At 42.2% G+C, this 20,435-nt stretch overlaps 1 protein-coding gene across 2 annotated transcripts in view; it reads left to right on the top strand.

The window, feature by feature from the left end:
* The window catches only part of ZBBX (zinc finger B-box domain containing), a 427,325-nt gene that overhangs the window by 203,616 nt on the left and 203,274 nt on the right, over positions 1 to 20,435 (top strand). For both annotated transcript variants that reach the window (XM_073626142.1, XM_073626141.1), the window contains exon 13: positions 19,224 to 19,288. In XM_073626142.1, the coding sequence (XP_073482243.1) occupies positions 19,224 to 19,288 (65 nt within the window). The remainder of the gene's footprint in view (positions 1 to 19,223; positions 19,289 to 20,435) is intronic.

Genomic DNA, 20,435 nt, shown 5'->3' with positions numbered 1-20,435 from the left:
ATGAAGAAACAGAAAACAGGAGAAAAGTATAGGGCATCCAAGTAGCAGAAATGGCTTGTAGTTTCAGTAGAGAAAAGACTGGATCGTTAGGTGTATTGTAAGGGAAGAAAGAACCATAGAGCATAGCAGGCCATGAAAAAAGATCCAAATACTATTTAAGCTGGTCTTTTACTTGTGAAATCTTTTTGTAGCTTAGGTCTGCAGCCTTGAACTATTCCACGGCTTGAGTTGCTTGAGATCACTTGTCTTATTTCCTGTATACGTCTCCAGTCAGTGAACATAAGAAGGACTCTTTGGCTCAAGTGTTGGACTGCACAAGCAGCAAGCAAAAAGTGCCTGCTTCGCCCCTATAAGGGACAGAGTCTCTTCTGAGCTTCCTGGAAACCCTTATTAAGGATGTCACCCAGGGGCAACTCTTCTTCCAGGGAGTACTGACCTTCCCTAACAAAAGAATCCTAAGGCTCAGCCTAGGAAAGTTTGTCCTTTGAAGGCCAAGAAGAGTTCCTTTCATTACTTCCAGGTGTCAACCTCCAAAGACAAGCCCAATCCTGGCACTCAATTTGCCCACAAATCCTAAACTTCCAAGTCCTCCCAGCTCTCACCATAGGTCTTCTTAAAGTGACAGTAAACTCTGGTTTAAAAATAAAAAATTCTATTCAAGTATGTATTCTTAACAGGATTGCGCAGCAATCGCGGCAAACCACACTTTTAAAAATCACGTGAAGCTTGTCACTGAAAAAGGAGCAGGAGCTTCTTTTCAGGTGACAAACACGCATAGGGCAGCCCATGAAGTGAATGGGCTCCCCTATGTGTGATACATGAAATTGAATGCAAATCACTCAACCAAAGTCATACGTGAGAACCCTTGTTCCCTCTGTGTTTTGTTTTTAGGGTTGTTATCCTTAACGTACATTGGAAACGCACATGTGATCCAAGTGCCTTGTATTTATCAATATGTGTTTTTGTGTTTTTTTTTTTTTTTTAATCTTAAAAAAAAACTACAGTGTGCTTGGGTGTGATAATTTAATTCTTTTTAGAAGTGAGTTGGTGGTATAGTGGTGGCTGGCAACCCTCAATGGAATTTCTTCCCCATTCGTGTCTTAGTAAGAACAGAGCCTGGAGTCAATGTCTGCTGCTGGGCATGATATAGCTATCTGCTGCATGTTGCATAGTTACATAGTAGGTGAGGTTGAAAAAAGACACAAGTCCATCAAGTCCAACCTATGTGTGTGATTATATGTCAGTATTACATTGTATATCCCTGTATGTTGCGGTCGTTCAGATGCTTATCTAATTGTTTTTTGAAACTATCGATGCCCCCCCTGCTGAAACCACCGTGAAAGGGAATACCACATCCTTGCCACTCTTACAGTAAAGAACCCTCTATGCAGTTTAAGGTTAAACCTTTTTTCTTCAAATTTTAATGAATAGCCACGTGTCTTATTAAACTCCCTTCCGCGAAGAAGTTTTATCCCTATTGTGGGGTCACCAGTATGGTATTTGTAAATTAAAATCATATCCACTCTCAAGCATCTCTTCTCCGGAGAGAATAAGTTCAGTGCTCGCAACCTTTCTTCATAACTAATATCCTCCAGACCCTTTATTAGCTTTGTTGCCCTTCTTTGTACTCGCTCCATTAGCCCTCAGGAAGGGCGAGTCTTGTAGAGAGCAAGTCTTGTAGAGTGGGAGAATTATCGCTATATCCCTGGAGTTAATCCCCTTTGTTAGCAGCAGCTTGGCATTGCATGTCATTGCTGAGCCTATCATCTACTAGGACCCTCAGGTAATTTTCCATCCTAGATTCCCCCCAGAGGTTCACCCCCTAGTGAGTAAAGGGCATTCATATTTTTGCCACCCAAATGCATTATTTTAAATGTTTCTTCATTAAACCTCATTTGCCATGTAGTTGCCCACCCCATTAATTTGTTCAGATCTTCTTGCAAGGTTTCCACATCCTGCGGAGAAGTTATTGCCTTTCTTTGTTTAGTGTTGTCCGCAAATACAGAGATTAAACCATTTACCCCATCCTCCCAGGTCATTTATGAACAAATTAAACAGGATTGGTCCCAGCACAGAAACCTGGGGGACCCCACTTCTCACCCCTGACCATTCCAAGTATTCCCCATTTATCCCCACCCTCTGAAATCGCCCTTGTTGCCAGTTTTCAATCCTTGTACTCACCCTATGATCCATGCCAACGGACCTTATTTTGTACAGTAAACATTTATGGGGAACTGTGTCAAATGCATTTGCAAAATCCAGATACACCACGTCTACGGGCCTTCCTTTATCTAGATGGCAGCTCACCTCCTCATAGAAGGTTAATAGATTGGTTTGGCAAGAATGATTCTTCATGAATTCATGCTGATTACTGCTAATGGTAGTTTTCCTTACTAAAATCTTGTGTATATATAGTGTGTATAGTCCCTTATTATGGACTCCAAGAGCTTGTATACTATTGATGTTAGGCTAATTGGTCTGTAATTTCCAGGGATGTATTTTGGCCCTTTTTTAAATATTGGTGCTACATTTGGCTTTTCTCCAATCAGCGGGTACCATTCCAGTCAGTAGACTGGCAATTACTTGACTGAGTTCCCTAAGTACCCTCGGGTGCAAGCCATCTGGTCCCGGTGATTTATTAATGTTAAGTTTCCCAAGTCTATTTCTAATTCTGTCCTCTGTTAGCCATGTGGGTGCTTCCTGTGATGTGTCATAAGGACAAACACTGCAGTTTTGGCTACTGAAACCCCCCAATTCCCTTGTGAAGACTGAGGAGAAGAATAAATTTAATACCTTTGCCATCTCCCCATCCTTTGTAACCAGATGTCCTTCCTCGCTCTTTATGGGGCCAATATGGTCTGTCCTCCCTTTTTTACTGTTTATATATATATATATATTTAAAGAATTTCTTGGGATTTTTTTTGCTCTCCTCCGCTATGTCTTTTGTGTTCTATCTTAGCCGCCCTAATTGCACCCTTACATATCTTGTTGCATTCTTTGTAAAGTCCGAATGCTGATCATGATCCCTCAGCCTTGTATTTTTTGAAGGTCTTCTCCTTTGCTTTTATATGCATTTTTACATTGGAGTTAAGCCATCCAGAACTTTTGTTTTTAAATTTAAATTATTTCCCAATGGGATGCACTGGCTAATGCCCTTATTTAATATGCTCTTAAAGCAAACCCACCTCTCCTCCGTGTTCTTTGTTTCTAAGATTTTATCTCAATTTATATCTTCTAGCATGGTTCGTAGTTTAGGGAAGTTGGCTCTTTTGAAATTCAGTGTCTTTGTGTTCCCCTTGTGTTTCCTATTTGTGTGATTTATACTGAAGCCAATTGACCTGTGATCGCTGTTTCCTAAATTGCCCCGTATAAGGTCTGTATTGTTGGTAATCAGATCTAGTAACGCCTTGTTTCTAGATGGTGCGTCTACCATCTGACCCATGAAATTATCCTGCAAGACATTTAGGAACTGGCGAGCCTTAGATGAATGCGTGGTTCCCTCCGCCCAGTCTATGTCTGGATAATTAAAATCCCCATTATGATAACACTTCCCATCCTTGCTGCTAATCCAAATTGTGATAGGAGGTCTGTCTCCCCCTCCTCCCTCGGGTTAGGGGCCCTATAGCATACTCCAAGCATTATTTTCCCCTTAGCTTCATCCCTTTGGAGCTCTACCCATAAGGATTCCATCTCCTCCTTAGCACCCTTATTGATGTCATCTCTCACATTCACTTGTACATTATTCTTGATATATAGGCATACCCCTCCCCCTTTTTTACCCTCTCTATCCCTGCGATGTTCAGACCTTTGATCACAGTGCCTTGCAGAGTCTTTGAGCAATGACTTTCTGTGCAATTCTGAGATGTTATGTGATTGAATGCATAGTTTTATAAAAGAAGTCAATGATGATCGGGGGGTGGAGTGGAGGATAGTGTTGGGTGAGCTGGAGCATGGAGATTAGTTTTAAGATGGCACCCACCTTGAACGTTGCAATTTCCTTAGTCCACAGGAAATTGTCCTTATTATGAAGGGGCCAGTTGGTTATGCGTGCCTCCCAGGCCAAATGATCCCAGTCCTCCCTTTCATGTGGGCAAGGTGTATGATACAAATCCTTAAATCTACTTTGGCATTTATGATCCTCCTTTCAGTGCATTACTGTCCAATCCACCTATTACCCACCCTGTTAGCTGCAGTGTTAGAACAATACTGTTTAGCTGTGAAAAAATAAAATAAAATACACCAATCGGCCATCACATAGTGACCCACCTAATATTGATTAGACCCCCTTTTGCCCCCAAAACAGCCCTGACCCTTCTCGGTATGGACACCACTAGATCTATGAAGGTATGCTGTGGGATCTGGCACCAAGCCATTAGTAGCAGAACCTATAAGTTGCCAGGTGGTGCCTTCATGGATTGGACATGGTTTTCCAGAACATCCCATAGATGCCCCATTGGATTGAGATCTTGGGAAATTAGAGGCCAGTTCAACACTTCAGACTCATTGTTATGTTCCTCAAACCATTCCTGAACTATTTTTTCCGTGCGGCAGGGTGCATTATCCTGTTTAAGGAGGTCACTGCCATCAGGAAATATCAATTTCCATGAAGTGGTGTACTTGGTCAGCAACAATGTTTTTTGTATGTATGTAATATATATATATCTCGTACCTTGTGATGACTGGAATGTTGTGCAGACCTCTCTTTCACCTCCTGCCCAACACTATTGAAGGTGGCGACAGAGTGTAAGGGTAAGGAGTGGCATGAGTGCCTGAGTAGTTGGCTGGCGAGGTCCACCCTGTAAATATATAGAGCTTGTAGTCGCAGGCCTCAACACAAGATGCAGGAGCAGCTTGGCACCAGAGCAAAAGACAGAAGAAGGACCAGAAAATTGGCAGTGGTCAGCAACAAGTCCAGGAGGTAGGAAGTTTAGTAACATTTAGGCGAAGCAGTACAGAATCAGCAGACGAAGACAAGTCCAGTAAAAAGGTAAAGAGTCGAGACAGGAGCAGAAGTGGAGTCCAAGGGCAAGCTAGGTCACACACACCTAAGCAAATACAGAGGATCAGGTCTCAGGAACACGGGAACAAGCTGAAGACCATTCAGCAACTGATAATAGTGATAGCCCAGTTTAAATAGGCCACAGGGCGTCAAGTGCTAATTGGTATGCATACGCACTTGTGAATGAATATACGATTGATGAACTGGCACAGTATATCTAACATTGCCCATTCACTCAGAAAAATGAGCATGTGTGCAATGTGCACGTGCATGAGTCTGCACTGGCTTTCTGGGGCTAGGAATCCAGTTTACCTTACAGATACACGTCAAAGTAACATGAATGGCAATACCAAAGTTTCCCAGCAAAACATTGCTCAAAGCATCACACTGCCTTTGCCAGCTTGCCTTCTGCCAATAGTGCATCCTGGTGTCAGGTCTTCCCCGGTATATGATGCACATGCACCCAGCCATCCAAATTAAGTAAAAGAAAATATGATTCATCAGACCAGGCTACCTTCTTCCATTGCTCCATGGTCCAGTTCTGATGCTTATTTGCTCATTTTAGGTGCTTTTGGCTGTGGGCACGGGTCAGCATGGGCACTCTGACTGGTCTGCGGCTACGTGTTTATTTGCTGCTGTCCTGCCAACTTTCAGATGCCATTGTAACAAGATAATCAGTGTTATTCACTTTGCCTGTCTGTGTTCTTAAAGTTATGGCTGATTGGTGTATACTGTATGTTTGTTTGTCAAAAAAAAGCTGAATGGATGTTGCATTTGGAAGCAAATCCATCATGACATTTGTAGTTTCCAGGCACAAGACAGATACTTTAGGTCAAAGAGCTGAGCAGAAGGAACTGTCTTAAGGAACTTCATGTGAGAGAAGTTTGAAAATGTGAATAGTAAATGATAAACTTGTAAATGGTGATGACCCATAAGACCATTGCAACTGAGCTTAGTATGAAACTTCCTTACTGTTCAAGGTGTTGCATTTCAGGCTGGTTACCACAAATGGAGAAGGCAGGTGCAGTGGGCACATTAAGGGTGTTCAAGAGTGTTAGATTATCAGTCCAAGGTTTGGGGGTACTAATGCTTCCTTATGGGACTGGAGTTTTGAATTTTGGGAATATCTGCCTGGGGCAGATATTGGGCTTTCACTAGTCAGGGGTTGACAGGGGACATTTTATCTGGAAGCAGTGTACATGAATTTGGCTGCAGTGGTAGCTACTAGGGATGAGCCAAACACCCCCCCCCCCCCCTAGTTCGGTTCGCAGCAGAACATGCGAACAGGCAAAGAATTTGTTTGAACATGCGAACACCATTAAAGTCTATGGGACACAAACGTGAAAAATCAAAAGTGCTCATTTTAAAGGCTTCTCATTTTAAAGGCTTATATGCAAGTTATTGCCATAAAGTGTTTGGGGACTCGGGTCCTCCCCCAGGGGACATGCATGGATGCAAAAATAAGTTTTAAAAACTGACATTTTTTCAGGAGCAGTGATTTTAATCATGCTTAAAGTGAAACAATAAATATTAAATATTCCTTTAAATATTGTGCCTGGGGGGTGTCCTTAGCATGCCTGTAAATTAGCGCATCTTTCCCATGTTTATAACAGTGCCACAGTAAAATGACATTTCTTAAGGAAAAAATGCCATTTAAAACTGCTTGCGGATGTAATGTATTGTCGGATCCTGGCAATATAGATCAAAATACCAAAAAAAATGGCGTGGACGTCACCCCCAAAATCCATACCAGGCCCTTCAGGTCTGGTATGAATATTAAGGGGAACCCCGCACCCAGTTTTTTTAAAAACTGCGTAATCTGAACAGCAGTATATATACTATACGGCCTGCCCTATATACTCTGCAGAAAATTGGGCCTTAGGTGTTGGTGGTAACAGAACACTGTAAGCCCTCACAGTTACTCTTGTTGGGTGCAGGAACGGGCTCTGCTGTGAAATATTATATCCAAAAATTGTAATTACATGCCCCTGTTAAACAGTTGCAGAAAAATTGGGAGGCGGTGGTGGTACCGCAACACTAACCCCTCACAGATACTCTTGTTGGGTGCAGGAACGTGCCCTGCTGTGAAATATTATATGAAGAATTGTAATTACATGCCCCTGTTAAACAGGGGCTGAGAGATTGGGCCTTGGGCGGTGGTGGTGCCACAACACTGTAACCTCTCACAGATACTCTTGTTGGGGCGCAGGAACAGGCCTTGCTGTGAAATATTATATCAAAAATTGTAATTACATGCCAATGTTTAACAGGGGCAGAAAAATTGGGCCTTGGGTGGTGGTCCCCTAAACCAAAAATATTGTGGGAAGCTAGCATCATCAAGATTGAAGAGGAATAGGATAGTCAGCATGGGCAGTCTTCAAGGGATCCCACATCCATAGCAAATTCAATCAGTTACATCAGCATCAGGTGCTACTGATCCAAGACTGATTCATTTTTATGAATGTGAGCCTATCAATGTATTCTGTGGACAGGTGCACTCTTTGATCCATTACAAACCTTCCAGCAGCACCGAATGTACGTTCAGAAAGCATGCTGGATGCAGGACAGGCCAGTAGCTCAATTGCATATTGAGCAAGTTCTGGCCAGTGGTCCATCCTCAAGACCCAGTAACCCAGTGGATGCTCTGTTGGAAAGATCTCCAAGTCTGCTCTTGCCCCTGGATATTCCTGCACCATGTAATGCAGACCAGGAAATTGTAACCTCCCAGGGTGTCTGGAAATGCGCTGCACAAACCTTTCTTCAAGGCCTCCTGAAGATGTTTCATCCTCTGCTCCCTCTGCGAAGGCAGGATGAGTTCTACAACCTTACCCTTGGATCAAAAAGGGTTGCCAGCCAGTAATGATCCTTCTCCTTGATACCACGAATCCTAGGGTCCTTTCGCAGGCTTTGCAGAATCAGGGAGGCCATGCAGCATAAGTTTGCAGAGGCATTCGATTCTGAGTCCTCTGGGTCACTAAGGATCACATGATCCATAACTGCCTCCTCCCAGCCACGTACAACTCCTTGGGTTTCTGGGGACTGAAAACCATCCTTTGAAGTGTTATCCTCTAGATCCATGCTGACACAATCCTCCTCCTCCTCCTCTTCCTGTGTGTTTGGTGGGCCCGCAGGAATGCTATCTGGATGAAGGGGGCCTTGAGAGGTAAGGAAGTCCTCCTCTTCTTCCCGCTGTTCTGCCTCAAGTACCCTGTCCATGATTCCACAAAGCGTGTGCTCCAACAGGAGGACTAGAGGGATCTCTTAGCCTGATTGCTTGTGTAGCCCATTGAACGCTTACGGAGCACCGCTGGTTCAGAGGACAAATCTGCAGAAGAGGCCATAGAGGAAGAAGAAGAGGAGGGGGTGGAGGAGAGAGCTGTGGCAGAATCACCACTAGCATTTTGGATGTGTGGTGGCAGAACAAGCTCCAACAACACTGAACCCTGTCCAGCATCCTTCCCAGCTACCCAGTGCACTGCAAAAAAAGGGTAACATCCCTGACCATGCCTGCTGGACCATGAGTCAGCGGTAATATGAACCTTACTGCTGACTGCCCTGTCCAACCAGGCCAAAACATTGCCTACCACCAGCCGGTAGAGAGCCAGAATGGCCTTCCATGAAAAGAAATGGCTTTTTGAAACCTGCAACTGAGATACAGCACATTCCACAAATTCACTAAAGGGGGCAGAGTCTACCAGCTGAAAAGGCAACGCTAGAAATTTGGACAAGCTAGCATTTTGATGTTGAGCACGTGGATGGCTGGGGCCGAATTTCTTTTTACAGTTCAGCAACTGGGTAGGGATATTTGCCTGCTAAAATCAGATGGTGGTGTACTGCTAGCAGATTGCCTGCAAGTACTTGGGACACCTATTACTATACAGTCATTCCTCTCAGTGCAGGTTTTTGAGAGGACTGGAGGTATAGTAGGGTTGGAGATACCAGATGAGGAGCAAGGAGAAGTCGGCCTTTTTCTTTGATGTGGGTCTTTCAAGTGCTGTTGCCAGTGGACTGCATAGCAGGTCATCCTATGTCTGGTCAAGCATGTGGTGCCCAAGCGGATGCTGTTCTGGCCACGCGTGATCCGCTTCAGACATAGGTTGCAAACAGCAACAATGCAATCTGCTGCACACGAAAATGGCCCACACCAAGGAATTTTTAAAAGTCTGCAGGGAGTCAGCAGCGCCCTGCACCTGCAGAGCTCTGCGGTGTGATGCAAATGGGATGGCTGCCCTTAAGCTGCCCCCTAGAGGACATCCTGCCTCATTGCAGGTGTGCCTCCTCCTCCTCCTTTCTTCGCTCAGGCACCAAGTACAGTCGGTAACCTCATCATCCCCTCCCTCCTTGTCATTGGAGCAAACTTGGCAGTATGCTGTAGCTGGGGGAACATGACTGCCAGTTTCTTGTCCTTCTTGAGCGCCCCCTCTCTTTAGGCTCATGTTACTCCCTTCCTCAACCTGGGAACAAACATCGGAGCCTTTCAAATGCCTTCCCTATCTATATACATTGACAATAGGCTTTTTCATACCAGCAATAAACATTGCTTTTTAAAATGTCCTTTTAAACCTGTAAAACTTTCTTGTCAATAGTTTGACACAGTGATTTATTTAAAAATTCATTTCAGACACAGTTGAAGAATTAGCATCTAGTTAATGTGAAAGTGATTTCCTTGCTCTCATTTTCTATAATGTAATTTGTTCATTTACTATGTATTCATCAATCATTGTATGTTGAAAACAAAGTTATAATGTCAATTTCACATGCCAGTTAAAAATGTGAGTAGCGTTTGGGACCTTAGATGGAATCCCTTTTATTGTGTATAGAGATGGTCTATTTACTTCAAATTTTCTCATTAAACAATTAGTATTAAGGTAAGGAAAGAGTTGCTGTTTGAAATGTGTCATATGCCCTGTACACACGGTCGGATTTTCCAACGGAAAATATGTGATAGGACCTTGTTGTTGGAAATTCCGATCGTGTGTGGGCTCCATCACACATTTTCCATCGGAATTTCCGACACACAAAGTTTAGGAGCTTGCTATAAAATTTTCTGACAACAAAATCCGTTGTATGTACACAAATCCGACGACCAAAGTGCCACGCATGCTAAGAATAAATTAAGAGATGAAAGCTATTGGCTACTGCCCCGTTTATAGTCCTGACGTACGCGTTTTACATCACCGCGTTTAGAACGATCGGATTTTCCGACAACTTTGTGTGACCGTGTGTATGCAAGACTAGTTTGAGCCAACATCCGTCAGAAAAAATCCATGGATTTTGTTGTCGGAATGTCCGATCAATGTCCAATCGTGTGTACAGGGCATAACAGTATCTCCACATTGCAGGGGACCAGGGCCTATTTGAATGTACACTACACATGATACTTTAGGGCATCTTGGGACCCTCCAGCTGTTGTGGAACTACATTTCCCATGATGCATTGCAAGGCTGGCAGTAACAATTACTCTCAGAGACATGATGGGACTTGTAGTTCTGCAACAGCTGGAGGGTCCCAGCTTGCCTACCCTTGCTTTACGGGCTTTCATATGTGTGGCATCTACTTGCCTTGTTTGCGCATGCTGCATTTGAATGGGCTGCTGTGCCTGCAGGAAAAAGTTCCCTGCACCCTTTTAAAATTGCAGCTGCAGGGAAATGGCATGGTGCTTTTCCAGGATATGTTAGAGTATACACCAGTGTTGGTATATCCATATGGGGCACAGGGGTGCTGCCCACCCTATCCATGCGTCTGGCCCCTAATCTACATGCGGGGCACTGGACACATGGATTCCAATGGGGGTTTTTTGTTTTGTTTATTAAGCATGTGATTAGAGCCAGAGGCTCTAATAGGCGTCAAAAAAGGATGGGCACACCCACTTGTGTGACAATAGCGAATTAATATTCGCTATTTCACACTGATTCTCCTCCTGGCCAATCAGGAAGCGAGGCATGAGACCCGTCACCCGATTGGCCTGAAAGGAGAGGCGATCTGAATGGCTGCCTAGGAGGGGGAAGCAGGACATGCACGGCGCAGAGGAGAGAGGAGATGCACGGATGTGATGCAGGGGAAGTTGGCGTGACCTAGATGGGGTAAGTGCGTGCCAGTGACCCGACCGACCGGGGGAAAAAAATATACCACCAGCTGCCACTGGTGTACAAATAATTAATTTAGGGGCTTCCATATTAGGCTAGGTTCACATATGTACATTTTTTTGCCACGTTTGTGTGGGCACAGCAGTCCATTCATTTGAATGGGCTACTGTACCTACAGGAAATGCAGGAAAAAGGTTTATGCACCTTTTTCAAATTGCATATGCATGTATTTCTCGCACCTAAAAATGTGCTGCATTTTCATATTTGTGCGGGAGGCCATCATGAATGCATGGCACCCCCATGGGTCTGCTATATACCAGCGCGTTTTGATGTTACCACACATGAGGGATTGTAGCTGCTCAAACAGTCATCTGCCTATATATGTGTATTATTTCAAGGTGGGATTTAAGTTTGCCCTGGAGAGGGAATAGTGATTGGAACCAGTGGGGATGTGAAAGGTGTGCCTTGTAGTGAGCTTTAATTGACCTTTCTCTGTGATTAAGGTCCATCCTGTGAAGTGAGAGTGGGGTCACGGTTGAACATTGAACACAATGAGGACACTGAAGGAGTGTGTGTCTGCATATTTGATTTAAGAGGAACTGAATTTAATAGAAGCAACAAGATTGATATTGCAAGCACCATTTTGTGGCGGAATAGGAGCATAAAAGAAAGCACATGGACACTTTGTAATATTGTGCATGCACAGAGCAAAACAGCAATATTGTTTTATGTTTATGAAATTGATATTTATTTATTATGATTTAATTTATAGCACAAATACACTTTATAAAATATATTATTCTATGTATAAAAAGCACAAGGACACTTTAAGATTCATTCTGTGGTATTTAATTATGCAATGGCCTAATTAAAGATGAACTGCAGTCTGCTCACATAATTTGTAATAAAAACATCTTTGCCATTCTGAATTTTCCCTCCAACCGCTTTGCATATTATTTTATATATACTGTGATTCTGTACTTGCCAAATATGCTGCAGAAATCTCCCTCCACTGAGTCTGGCTGCAGCCATTTTAACTGTGGGCAGCTGAAGCTGCTGCCTGTTCACTTCCTGGATTTACACAGAGGCACAGAGACACCCCTCCAGCTCTACAGCTCTCATAGGCCCTCTTATGACTCATCCCCCCTCCCTTCCTGGCAAACTCTCGTGAGTGAGCTGTGCATGATGTCATAAGTCTAGGTTAATGACCAGACAAGAAACAGGAAGTGGGCTGTATAAGGTATTTGCTGGCAGAAAAAGAATGTTTTACTATCCAAAGTTAAAAGACCAAGGGCAGAAGATTTAATAGATGGAAAGATGAAAAAAAAATACTGAAGGTCCGCTTTAAGCATATTGGTTGGTAATTCATGAGATAATTGATTATTTTTTATTGGTTATTATGTTTTTTTGTGTAATGTGGTGGAAGCGCTGCACTGTTATTTCTAAATGTATTAGTTGCAAATAAGCAGTTCTTTAAAAGGTAATTTATGGCTCCTGATTGGTCTCTTAGTTTATATGTATGTCATTATGCACTTCATGCATATTCCTACTCAATCTTTAAAGTGGAACTACATTGCATGTGAGCACTACAAGCCAAAAATGATTTTTAATCAATTTTTATTATTCAAAACAAACACCCCCATCCAATTCTCCATTGTATATTTTGCTGAGAAATCATTCTGAAAAACACCCCCTAGCATTTCTGGCTGTGGCCATCTTAAGTAAGGACAAATGATTCATGTAGCATTTACTTCCTGGAATCCATCTGCCCTTAGCTCAGGCAAAAAGACAGGAGGTTTTGCTTAGCTGAGAAAAACCCTCCTTCCCTCCTAAAGGCTCCTGAGATGTATGACATCATTTGTCTAGGCATGGAAACTTAGAAGTAACTGAAGAAATGTGAAAAAAAAGATTAAAAAAAGTAAATATAGTATACTTTCCTATTTATTTACTAATGCTAGCTAATGCATAAGGGCTTAAATAGTCAATGGTGATTGAGAGAGTGAAGTTCTACTTTAATTTCTGTTAAAGCAGTACATGATATTATCTTATCTAGTGAAGCAGGCTATGGCGTTTCTTCATTCTCTGCTGTCTCTATCACTAAGCTTTTGCAAGGACAGTTACAAGTGGGGAAGCCATTGATAACATAAGTAGGATGTATTTACTAAAGGCAACTAGGCTATTCACTTGCATAAGAAGTTGCACATTGCAAGGGAATTTGCCCCAGAGCTTAGTGAATGAGGTGAAGTTCAGTTCAACATCCGATCATGTGCAAGCAAAAATTCTGTTTTTTTTTTTCCTGGCATGTGATTGGGTAGTCTTTGAAAAGTAAAACTTCTCCACGTTCGCTGAGCTTTGGGACAAATTCCCATGCACAGTGAAACTTTACTTGCAAACTGAGTTGCCTATTTACCTTTAGTAAATCAACCGCCTTGCATTAGTACCTTTCCATGTATATTATAACTGTATTTTGCACTGGTAAAACAGCATTGGCAATAATTTAGCTGTGCGTAAAAATAACATGATTTGAAATTATGAAAGATCTACCTGTTTTATAATATAGCTTTACCTGTTAGACTTCAACTTAAAGGAATGGTCAGAGCATACACTTTAATTCTATAACATTAGCATTTTAATAGCAATAGTTATTATTGGCAATCCAATATAAGCTTACTTGAAAAATCTTCTTTCATGTTGTGAGTCCTGCCTGTCTGCTGGCCATTTTTTCCACTACTTCCTAGATTCCCTTCATGTTTTGCAGCGTCTCTTCTGCTGTTTACCTTTATTGTATAAGGACTACATATCCCATGGTACCTTGCTGCCTGCAAGCAGTGATTCCTGTGCTGACTCTACCTTTTGAAATTCCTCCTCTTACCACTTCTGTAGTTTAGAATTCAGGCTCTGTTAATTCTGTGACACAGCAGTGCATAGTAAACACGTGTCACATAGTTCCATAAAATAAATGTGTGCGAATCTTCACAAAGAAAGTTTAAAAATCTAAAGATGGTTCAGAGAAATAGGAGATGGCTGGACATAATTCAAATACTATGTGAAAATGAATATATGATTTTACATTTTGACCATAGATACACTTTAAGGAATTTGTGCAGGCAAACCAACTGTGTATAACTATTCATTCATCATTCATAAAGTTGTATAGTCCTTTACAGGTTTTGCAGGAATATGCAAAACCATGACTAAGCTAACATTAAAATGTGTGACATTTATTATGATTCCTTGCTAATTTAGTTAAAATGTGCCTGCATTACTTTGTATTACATGAGTAAAATTTAACTTTAAATGGGTCAGAGACTAGGAGAATAAATGCATGATCAAGCAAGTATAATTCCTGAATGTACTATCTGGAAACTGCTGCAGTTGCTAGGCTGCATTTGATGTATTAGTTTTAAAATGGAAAATGTTCTCCCTCTCCTGTGTGCCCCTTCTCCCAGTTACATCATATTAGCTTTTGTTCATATCTTAAATGAACTGTTTTTCTCCTGGACACTTCATTTCATGGATAATGAGTAATTATGAAAAATAAGTAATTTTATCCAGCTGAAATTGGCACCCAACCTTTTGACGCAAGAATGCTAAAATGCACGTGATTAATTCACAATTTTTTATATTCGGTGTTGAATCTTCATAATATTTTGTTTTCTACAATGAATGCTGATTAAGGCTTGATTTACTCTAATATGTTTTTTGATGCTTTTTGCACTTTGCAGAAATGCAGGGAATTTTTTTAACATGGGTTCCTATGGAACACGTTCACATCAATGCATTTTTGTGCCTCTGTGTTTTTGAAAAGAGTCGGGGATTTTTTCCCACAAAATGCAGAGTTTTTCATGTTATAGACTTCAATGGACCTGCATCCAAAACACAAGTACTGTGTTTTTACAGCGTTTTTGCAGCGATTTGCGTTTTTTGTGTCTTTTTCTTTTTTTTACATTCACTGTAAAAAAAATCATGAAAAAGACGATGTGGGGTCCCCCCAAATTCCATACCAGACCCTTTATGGGGCAGGGGGGCTGCTTTGGGGCAGTGGGGGCTCTGCAGGGGGGTGGGTGGGTGCTTTGGGGTGGGGGGGCTCTGCCCCCCCACCCCAAAGCACCTTGCCCCCATGTTGATGGGGACAAGGGCCTCTTCCTATCAACGATGGCCAGTGGTTGTCGGGGGTCTGCGGGCAGGGAGCTTATCGGAATCTCGAAGCCCCCTTTAACAAGGGGGCCCCCAGATCTCGCCCCTCCCCTATGTGAATGGGTATGGGTACCCATACTCATTCACCAAAAAAAGCAGTGAAATGTAAAAAAAAAGAGCCGGTTTTTGACAAGTCCTTTATTAAAAAATAGCTCTGTCTTCTATCCGAGGCGTCTTCTCGTGCCAAAGTGTATGAACCAACCAAAAATTATTTCACATTAAAGCTAAAACCAAACAAAGCAAGTGAGTCCTGGTGCAAAAAAATCCGTATATCCGTTAAAGCGGAGTTCCACACAAAAATGGAACTTCCGCTTTTCGGAACCCTCCCCCCCTCCGGTGTCACATTTGGCACCTTTCAGGGGGGAGGGGGGTGCAGATACCTGTCTAAGACAGGTATTTGCACCCACTTCCGGCATAGACTCCCATGGGAGTCTATGCCTCTTCCCGTCCCGACCGAGCTGTCTGCTGGGAACACACAGCTCCCAGGAGAGAGCGGGGACCACTAGGGACGCGCAGCGCGATTCGCGCATGCGCAGTAGGGAACCGGGAAGTGAAGCCGCAACGCTTCACTTCCTGATTCCCTCACCTAGGATGGCGGCGGCAGCTGCCGAGAACCGAGCGGGTTCTCGGCGTCCCCTGCCGACATCGCTGGACCCTGGGACAGGTAAGTGGCCATGTATTAAAAGTCAGCAGCTGCAGTATTTGTAGCTGCTGGCTTTTAATATTTTTTTTTTTGGCGGTGTGGGTGAACCCCCGCTTTAAGGATAAATTACTAAACAAAATTGTGAGACTTGCTGAACCAATCTAAAGTGCAATTGCAAATGATATGCTTACATAAAACTTTCCAAAGTACTAATTATTAAAACCACCCAACCAAGCAGATTTCCTAGGTCTGCATTTCTATAGTGTCCCTTATCCATGTAACAAGTGAAAAAAACATAAAAAAAACAAGACTGCTGGATGATGAAAAAATGAAAATGAATAAATGAAAATAAAAAATGAAAATAAAAAAGTAATGAAATAAAAATAAAAATATAGAAATAAAAATAATGATGATAATATTGGATTATAAAGTGCTCTTGTGCCCGTGAAGAAAATCCTCTTTCTAGTCAGATGGACTTTTCAGTGAGTGAACACACCGTGCATATCTTAATTCGTGTTCCTATTGCAGCTGCACTCACCAGATTCTTCTCTCCCTCCTGGGGTTAAAATCATCAACAGTATGTGCCACTGTGTAGCAATAGTGAAAGAAGACCGTCCTTAGTGCTGGCATATGCATTCCTCCATATACTCCTCTCCAGTGCAAGGATCTCCCGTTGGCTCAGACTCTACAAATGCTCAGTTTAGAGCCCCGCTTGGGCCTTATTCAGCTCTATTCGTACCTCCACATCACACATCATAACCAGGGACATCAGCAGCAGATAATGGCAGACATGGAAGAGCGGGCAAGGTCAAGGAGACCGGGGAACAAGCTGGGACGTTGCAGCAGTCGCAGGCTTTTACGATCGCGGTCGAGATTCAGGGATCTGATACGTCTCCTCGCCGTTCCAGCAAGCACAGACCTCTTAGCTCTGGGCACCTTCAGCTCCAGCGCAACCACTAACACAGGTACAGGCACAAACACTGCCCATCCATCCAGCTCCCAAAGAGTCTCCAACTCCAACCCTTCATTAACATTTAGTCCATTGCGTAGAGATTTTTCTCTATTTCTGTCTTCTCGTGCAGTCTTCTCCCAGAGCTCTCTTCTCCCACGCTACTGTCTTCTTCCTCGCCGCTGCTGTCTTCTTCCTCGCCATCGGTTACCCGCTAAAAATAAAGTCCACTCTTGTCCTGATGCTGTTTTACTCCATTGTAACGTCCCATGCTGTCTGACATCTCTTATGTAGCCATGGGGCGTGGTCATCCAATGACGTCACCCAGAGAGCCCGCCCCTTGTGATGTAACAAGGGAATAGGCTCTCCAGGTGGCGTCATCGGGTGATGGCTCAGAGAAGACAGAGCTATTTTTTTTTAAAAAAGGACTTGTCAAAAACCGGCTTTAGGGTTTTTTTTTTTTTTTTTTAACATTTCACTGCTTTTTTGGTGAATGGTGTACAGGAAATATTAAGCTTCTCCTTATAAGCAAATCATTTAAACAAGATTCTGCTTGCAGGACTTTTTTCCCGTCATGCAAGGGCACCGCCCCAGTGTGAAAGCACTTGGGGTGGCTTGAGAGGCGCTTTACAGTCGCTATTTTTTGCGCTAGAACGCCTGAAAAGCATCTCAGTGGGAAAGGGGTCTAAATGTGCTACTAATATAGGCTGGGGATGAAATTGTGTTGTATAAAAGGCCAGCAGAGGGCACCAAAAGAGATAGCGTGAATGAGTGTAATGTGTGGAACTGCATAGGAAAGGGAAAGGATTGATGGGAGCCGGTGCCTCTCAGCCAATACAGCTTGCTAATAGACAAACAGGCAGAGCTCCAAGGAAAGCGGAAGTTCAGGTGGGTAAACATTCTTCCCTCACATTTTAGTTATGTTTTTGTTTGTGGATAGTTTTTGTCACTGAAAACATGCAGCTAACAAAAACTGTGACGAAAATATTTTCATCAACAAAATTAACACTGTGAAAGAATTTTATTGATTGCTTCTGATCGATCAAGCAAATATCTGCAGGTGTGTCAGAGAACCACTCCTAAATCAGATCAATTTCACCACTTGTTGGCCAACATACGTAAATAAACTTCCTTTCAGCAAGTAGTTAATACCAGGATCATGGCTGCAGCCATGATCTTGATCACTTTTTTTCAGCCGCCACTGGCTTTCTTGTAGAAAAAAAAATCACCTTTTCAATGCTCAGAAGGTCCCCCCTTTTGCTGCTACCCCAGTAGTTCCTGCGCTCTCCCATGTCTTCGGGGAGCCCAGGACCACAGTAAGCAGCTAGGAAAGTGGCCTACAGAGGCAATAGAGCAGGGATATGCAATTAGCGGACCTCCAGCTGTTGCAAAACTACAAGTTCCATCATGCCTCTGCCTCTGGGTGTCATGCTTGTGGCTGTCAGAGTCTTGCTATGCCTCATGGGACTTGCAGTTCTGCAACAGCTGGAGGTCCGCTAATTGCATATCCCTGCGATAGAGGAACATCCATTCCCCAATATTCTCTGTGATGAATGATCCTGGAAGCGGCAAGGATTTCATCACTTCCAGTTTTAGAGCTGTCATTTCCTGGCTGTTACAGCCAGGGAAGCATCTAACCAAGTATGATCTGTGCTTGGGTAATTGCTTTGTTGGGCAGAGAAGACCATCAGAGGTCTAACAGATCCCTGATGTCTCTACGAAAAGTACCTGTCACCTTCCTCTTACAAAGTGGCTTGTTAACAAGTGGTTAAATTATATTTTTTAATGAATCATTTTCATTAATAATTGAGGTTATATTTGTGATTGATATTTTCAGTCAGTGTCAAAAGTGCAGGCCGGTACCTTATGGGTTTCACTGTGTGATAGTTTAAGCAATGTTGTATTGCTTGTTCATGATTGCTCATACCTAAATGAATTACAAATCACTTTGTGTGTATATTGTTTAGGGAATAGGAGTTTGACCTTTAACATCTGTTTTATTTAACCTAGACAAAGAAAGATTATTCTGTGTAATTGTTCCTTTATCCAGATTACATTTATCTTTCACTGACTGCTATAGATTCCATTACAGAACATAGATCTCATGTTGGGACTGATTTATAAAAAGAAAAAAGTTTGTGTGTGTTTGCATTTCTTTTAGCAGTTAGTCATTGTACATTTTTCATTTTGACAGAGCAGATTAAATTTGATTAGGTGGTATTGGCAGGACAGACATGTTCCTCTAATTTATAGAAACTGGGATAATTTTCAATTTGTGGGATCAGTTGCCCTAAGAATGCCATTACTTCATTACTTTTTGTAACCCAAGTGTTTTCTATGTTTATATAGGAACCAGAAGGACGTCTTGAAGAGACCAGACATTTCTTGGTGACATATGTAGAAACCAGTGAAAGGTATATATAGTGTATTGTTTTTTGTTTGTTTTTTTTTCAATTTCCTTATTGATTTTCTTTATATCTAAATATTTCATAAATTGAGATACAATTCTCGCCATTACCATCACATATTACAGAGATAAATTTCCTCCCCCCTCCTTTCCATCCCTCCCCCTCCTCTCTGACCTTTCTTTTCTGACCTCTAGCTGCCTGACATCTCCCGTATCTCCGAACTGCTCCCCTTCTTATACTCCCATCAATTCAGCAAATCTAATTGTCTGCTTAAACTTTATCCAAACTCTCCACTTCTCTTTGAAACCTTCCATTCCGTCCTCACCACTGAACCTTAGATATTCCATATTATAGGTTTTGTTTATTTTACTGCACCAACTCCTTGTTGTGGGACTTTCTAGCTGCGTTTTAATAACTGGGGGACTAATGTTCTCGTATATTGTTTGATTGGCATTCTAACCCCATGGAACAAATACCCCCATGGATCCTCTGGTATTTCTATACTGGTTATTTCCTTTGTAGGAATAGTGTATAGTATAGTGTATTGTTAAGCTGACATCCAGGTAGGTATAAAAGACAACTGAATTCAGCTCTGTATTCTTTAATACATCTTTAAATGTATTTTCTTCTAAATGCAAGCAGTGTAAGTACATACATTTCACTTAGTTTCGGCCTCTTGCAATCCCCTGTACACAGCATGAAAATGACCTCCAAACCAACCAATTAATGTAAACGGAGCCCCTAATAGAATAAAGCTGTCATTCACAATCTCCATTTCAAAGAAACTGCTAATAAGAGGCTATCAGGGATATTCAGTAATATTGTATTAAAAAACAATTAAAGAAAAACAACCAATTGTTTTATACAACCCATTTATTGAGACATCATACTAAAAACACACACTAATAGTAATATAAAATGTATGTGCATCTCTCTAGGTGCCAAAAGCAAACCAAAACTCCATCAAATATCTACACAATACTAGCTGTTGGCTAAAACCAAGGAGTCTGTATGGCATGGTAAAGGAAAAAGAAAAACAGCAAGCACACATAGGGGGTTATTTACAAAAGGCAAATCCACTTTGCACTACAAGTGCACTGCAATTGCTCTTGAAAGTGCACTGCAAGTGCACTTGGGAGTGCAATTGTTCTAA

This window comes from Aquarana catesbeiana, linkage group LG04 (assembly GCF_042186555.1).
Source record: "Aquarana catesbeiana isolate 2022-GZ linkage group LG04, ASM4218655v1, whole genome shotgun sequence".
Lineage (NCBI taxonomy): Eukaryota > Metazoa > Chordata > Amphibia > Anura > Ranidae > Aquarana > Aquarana catesbeiana.
This window is presented reverse-complemented; position numbering and strand designations above follow the sequence as displayed.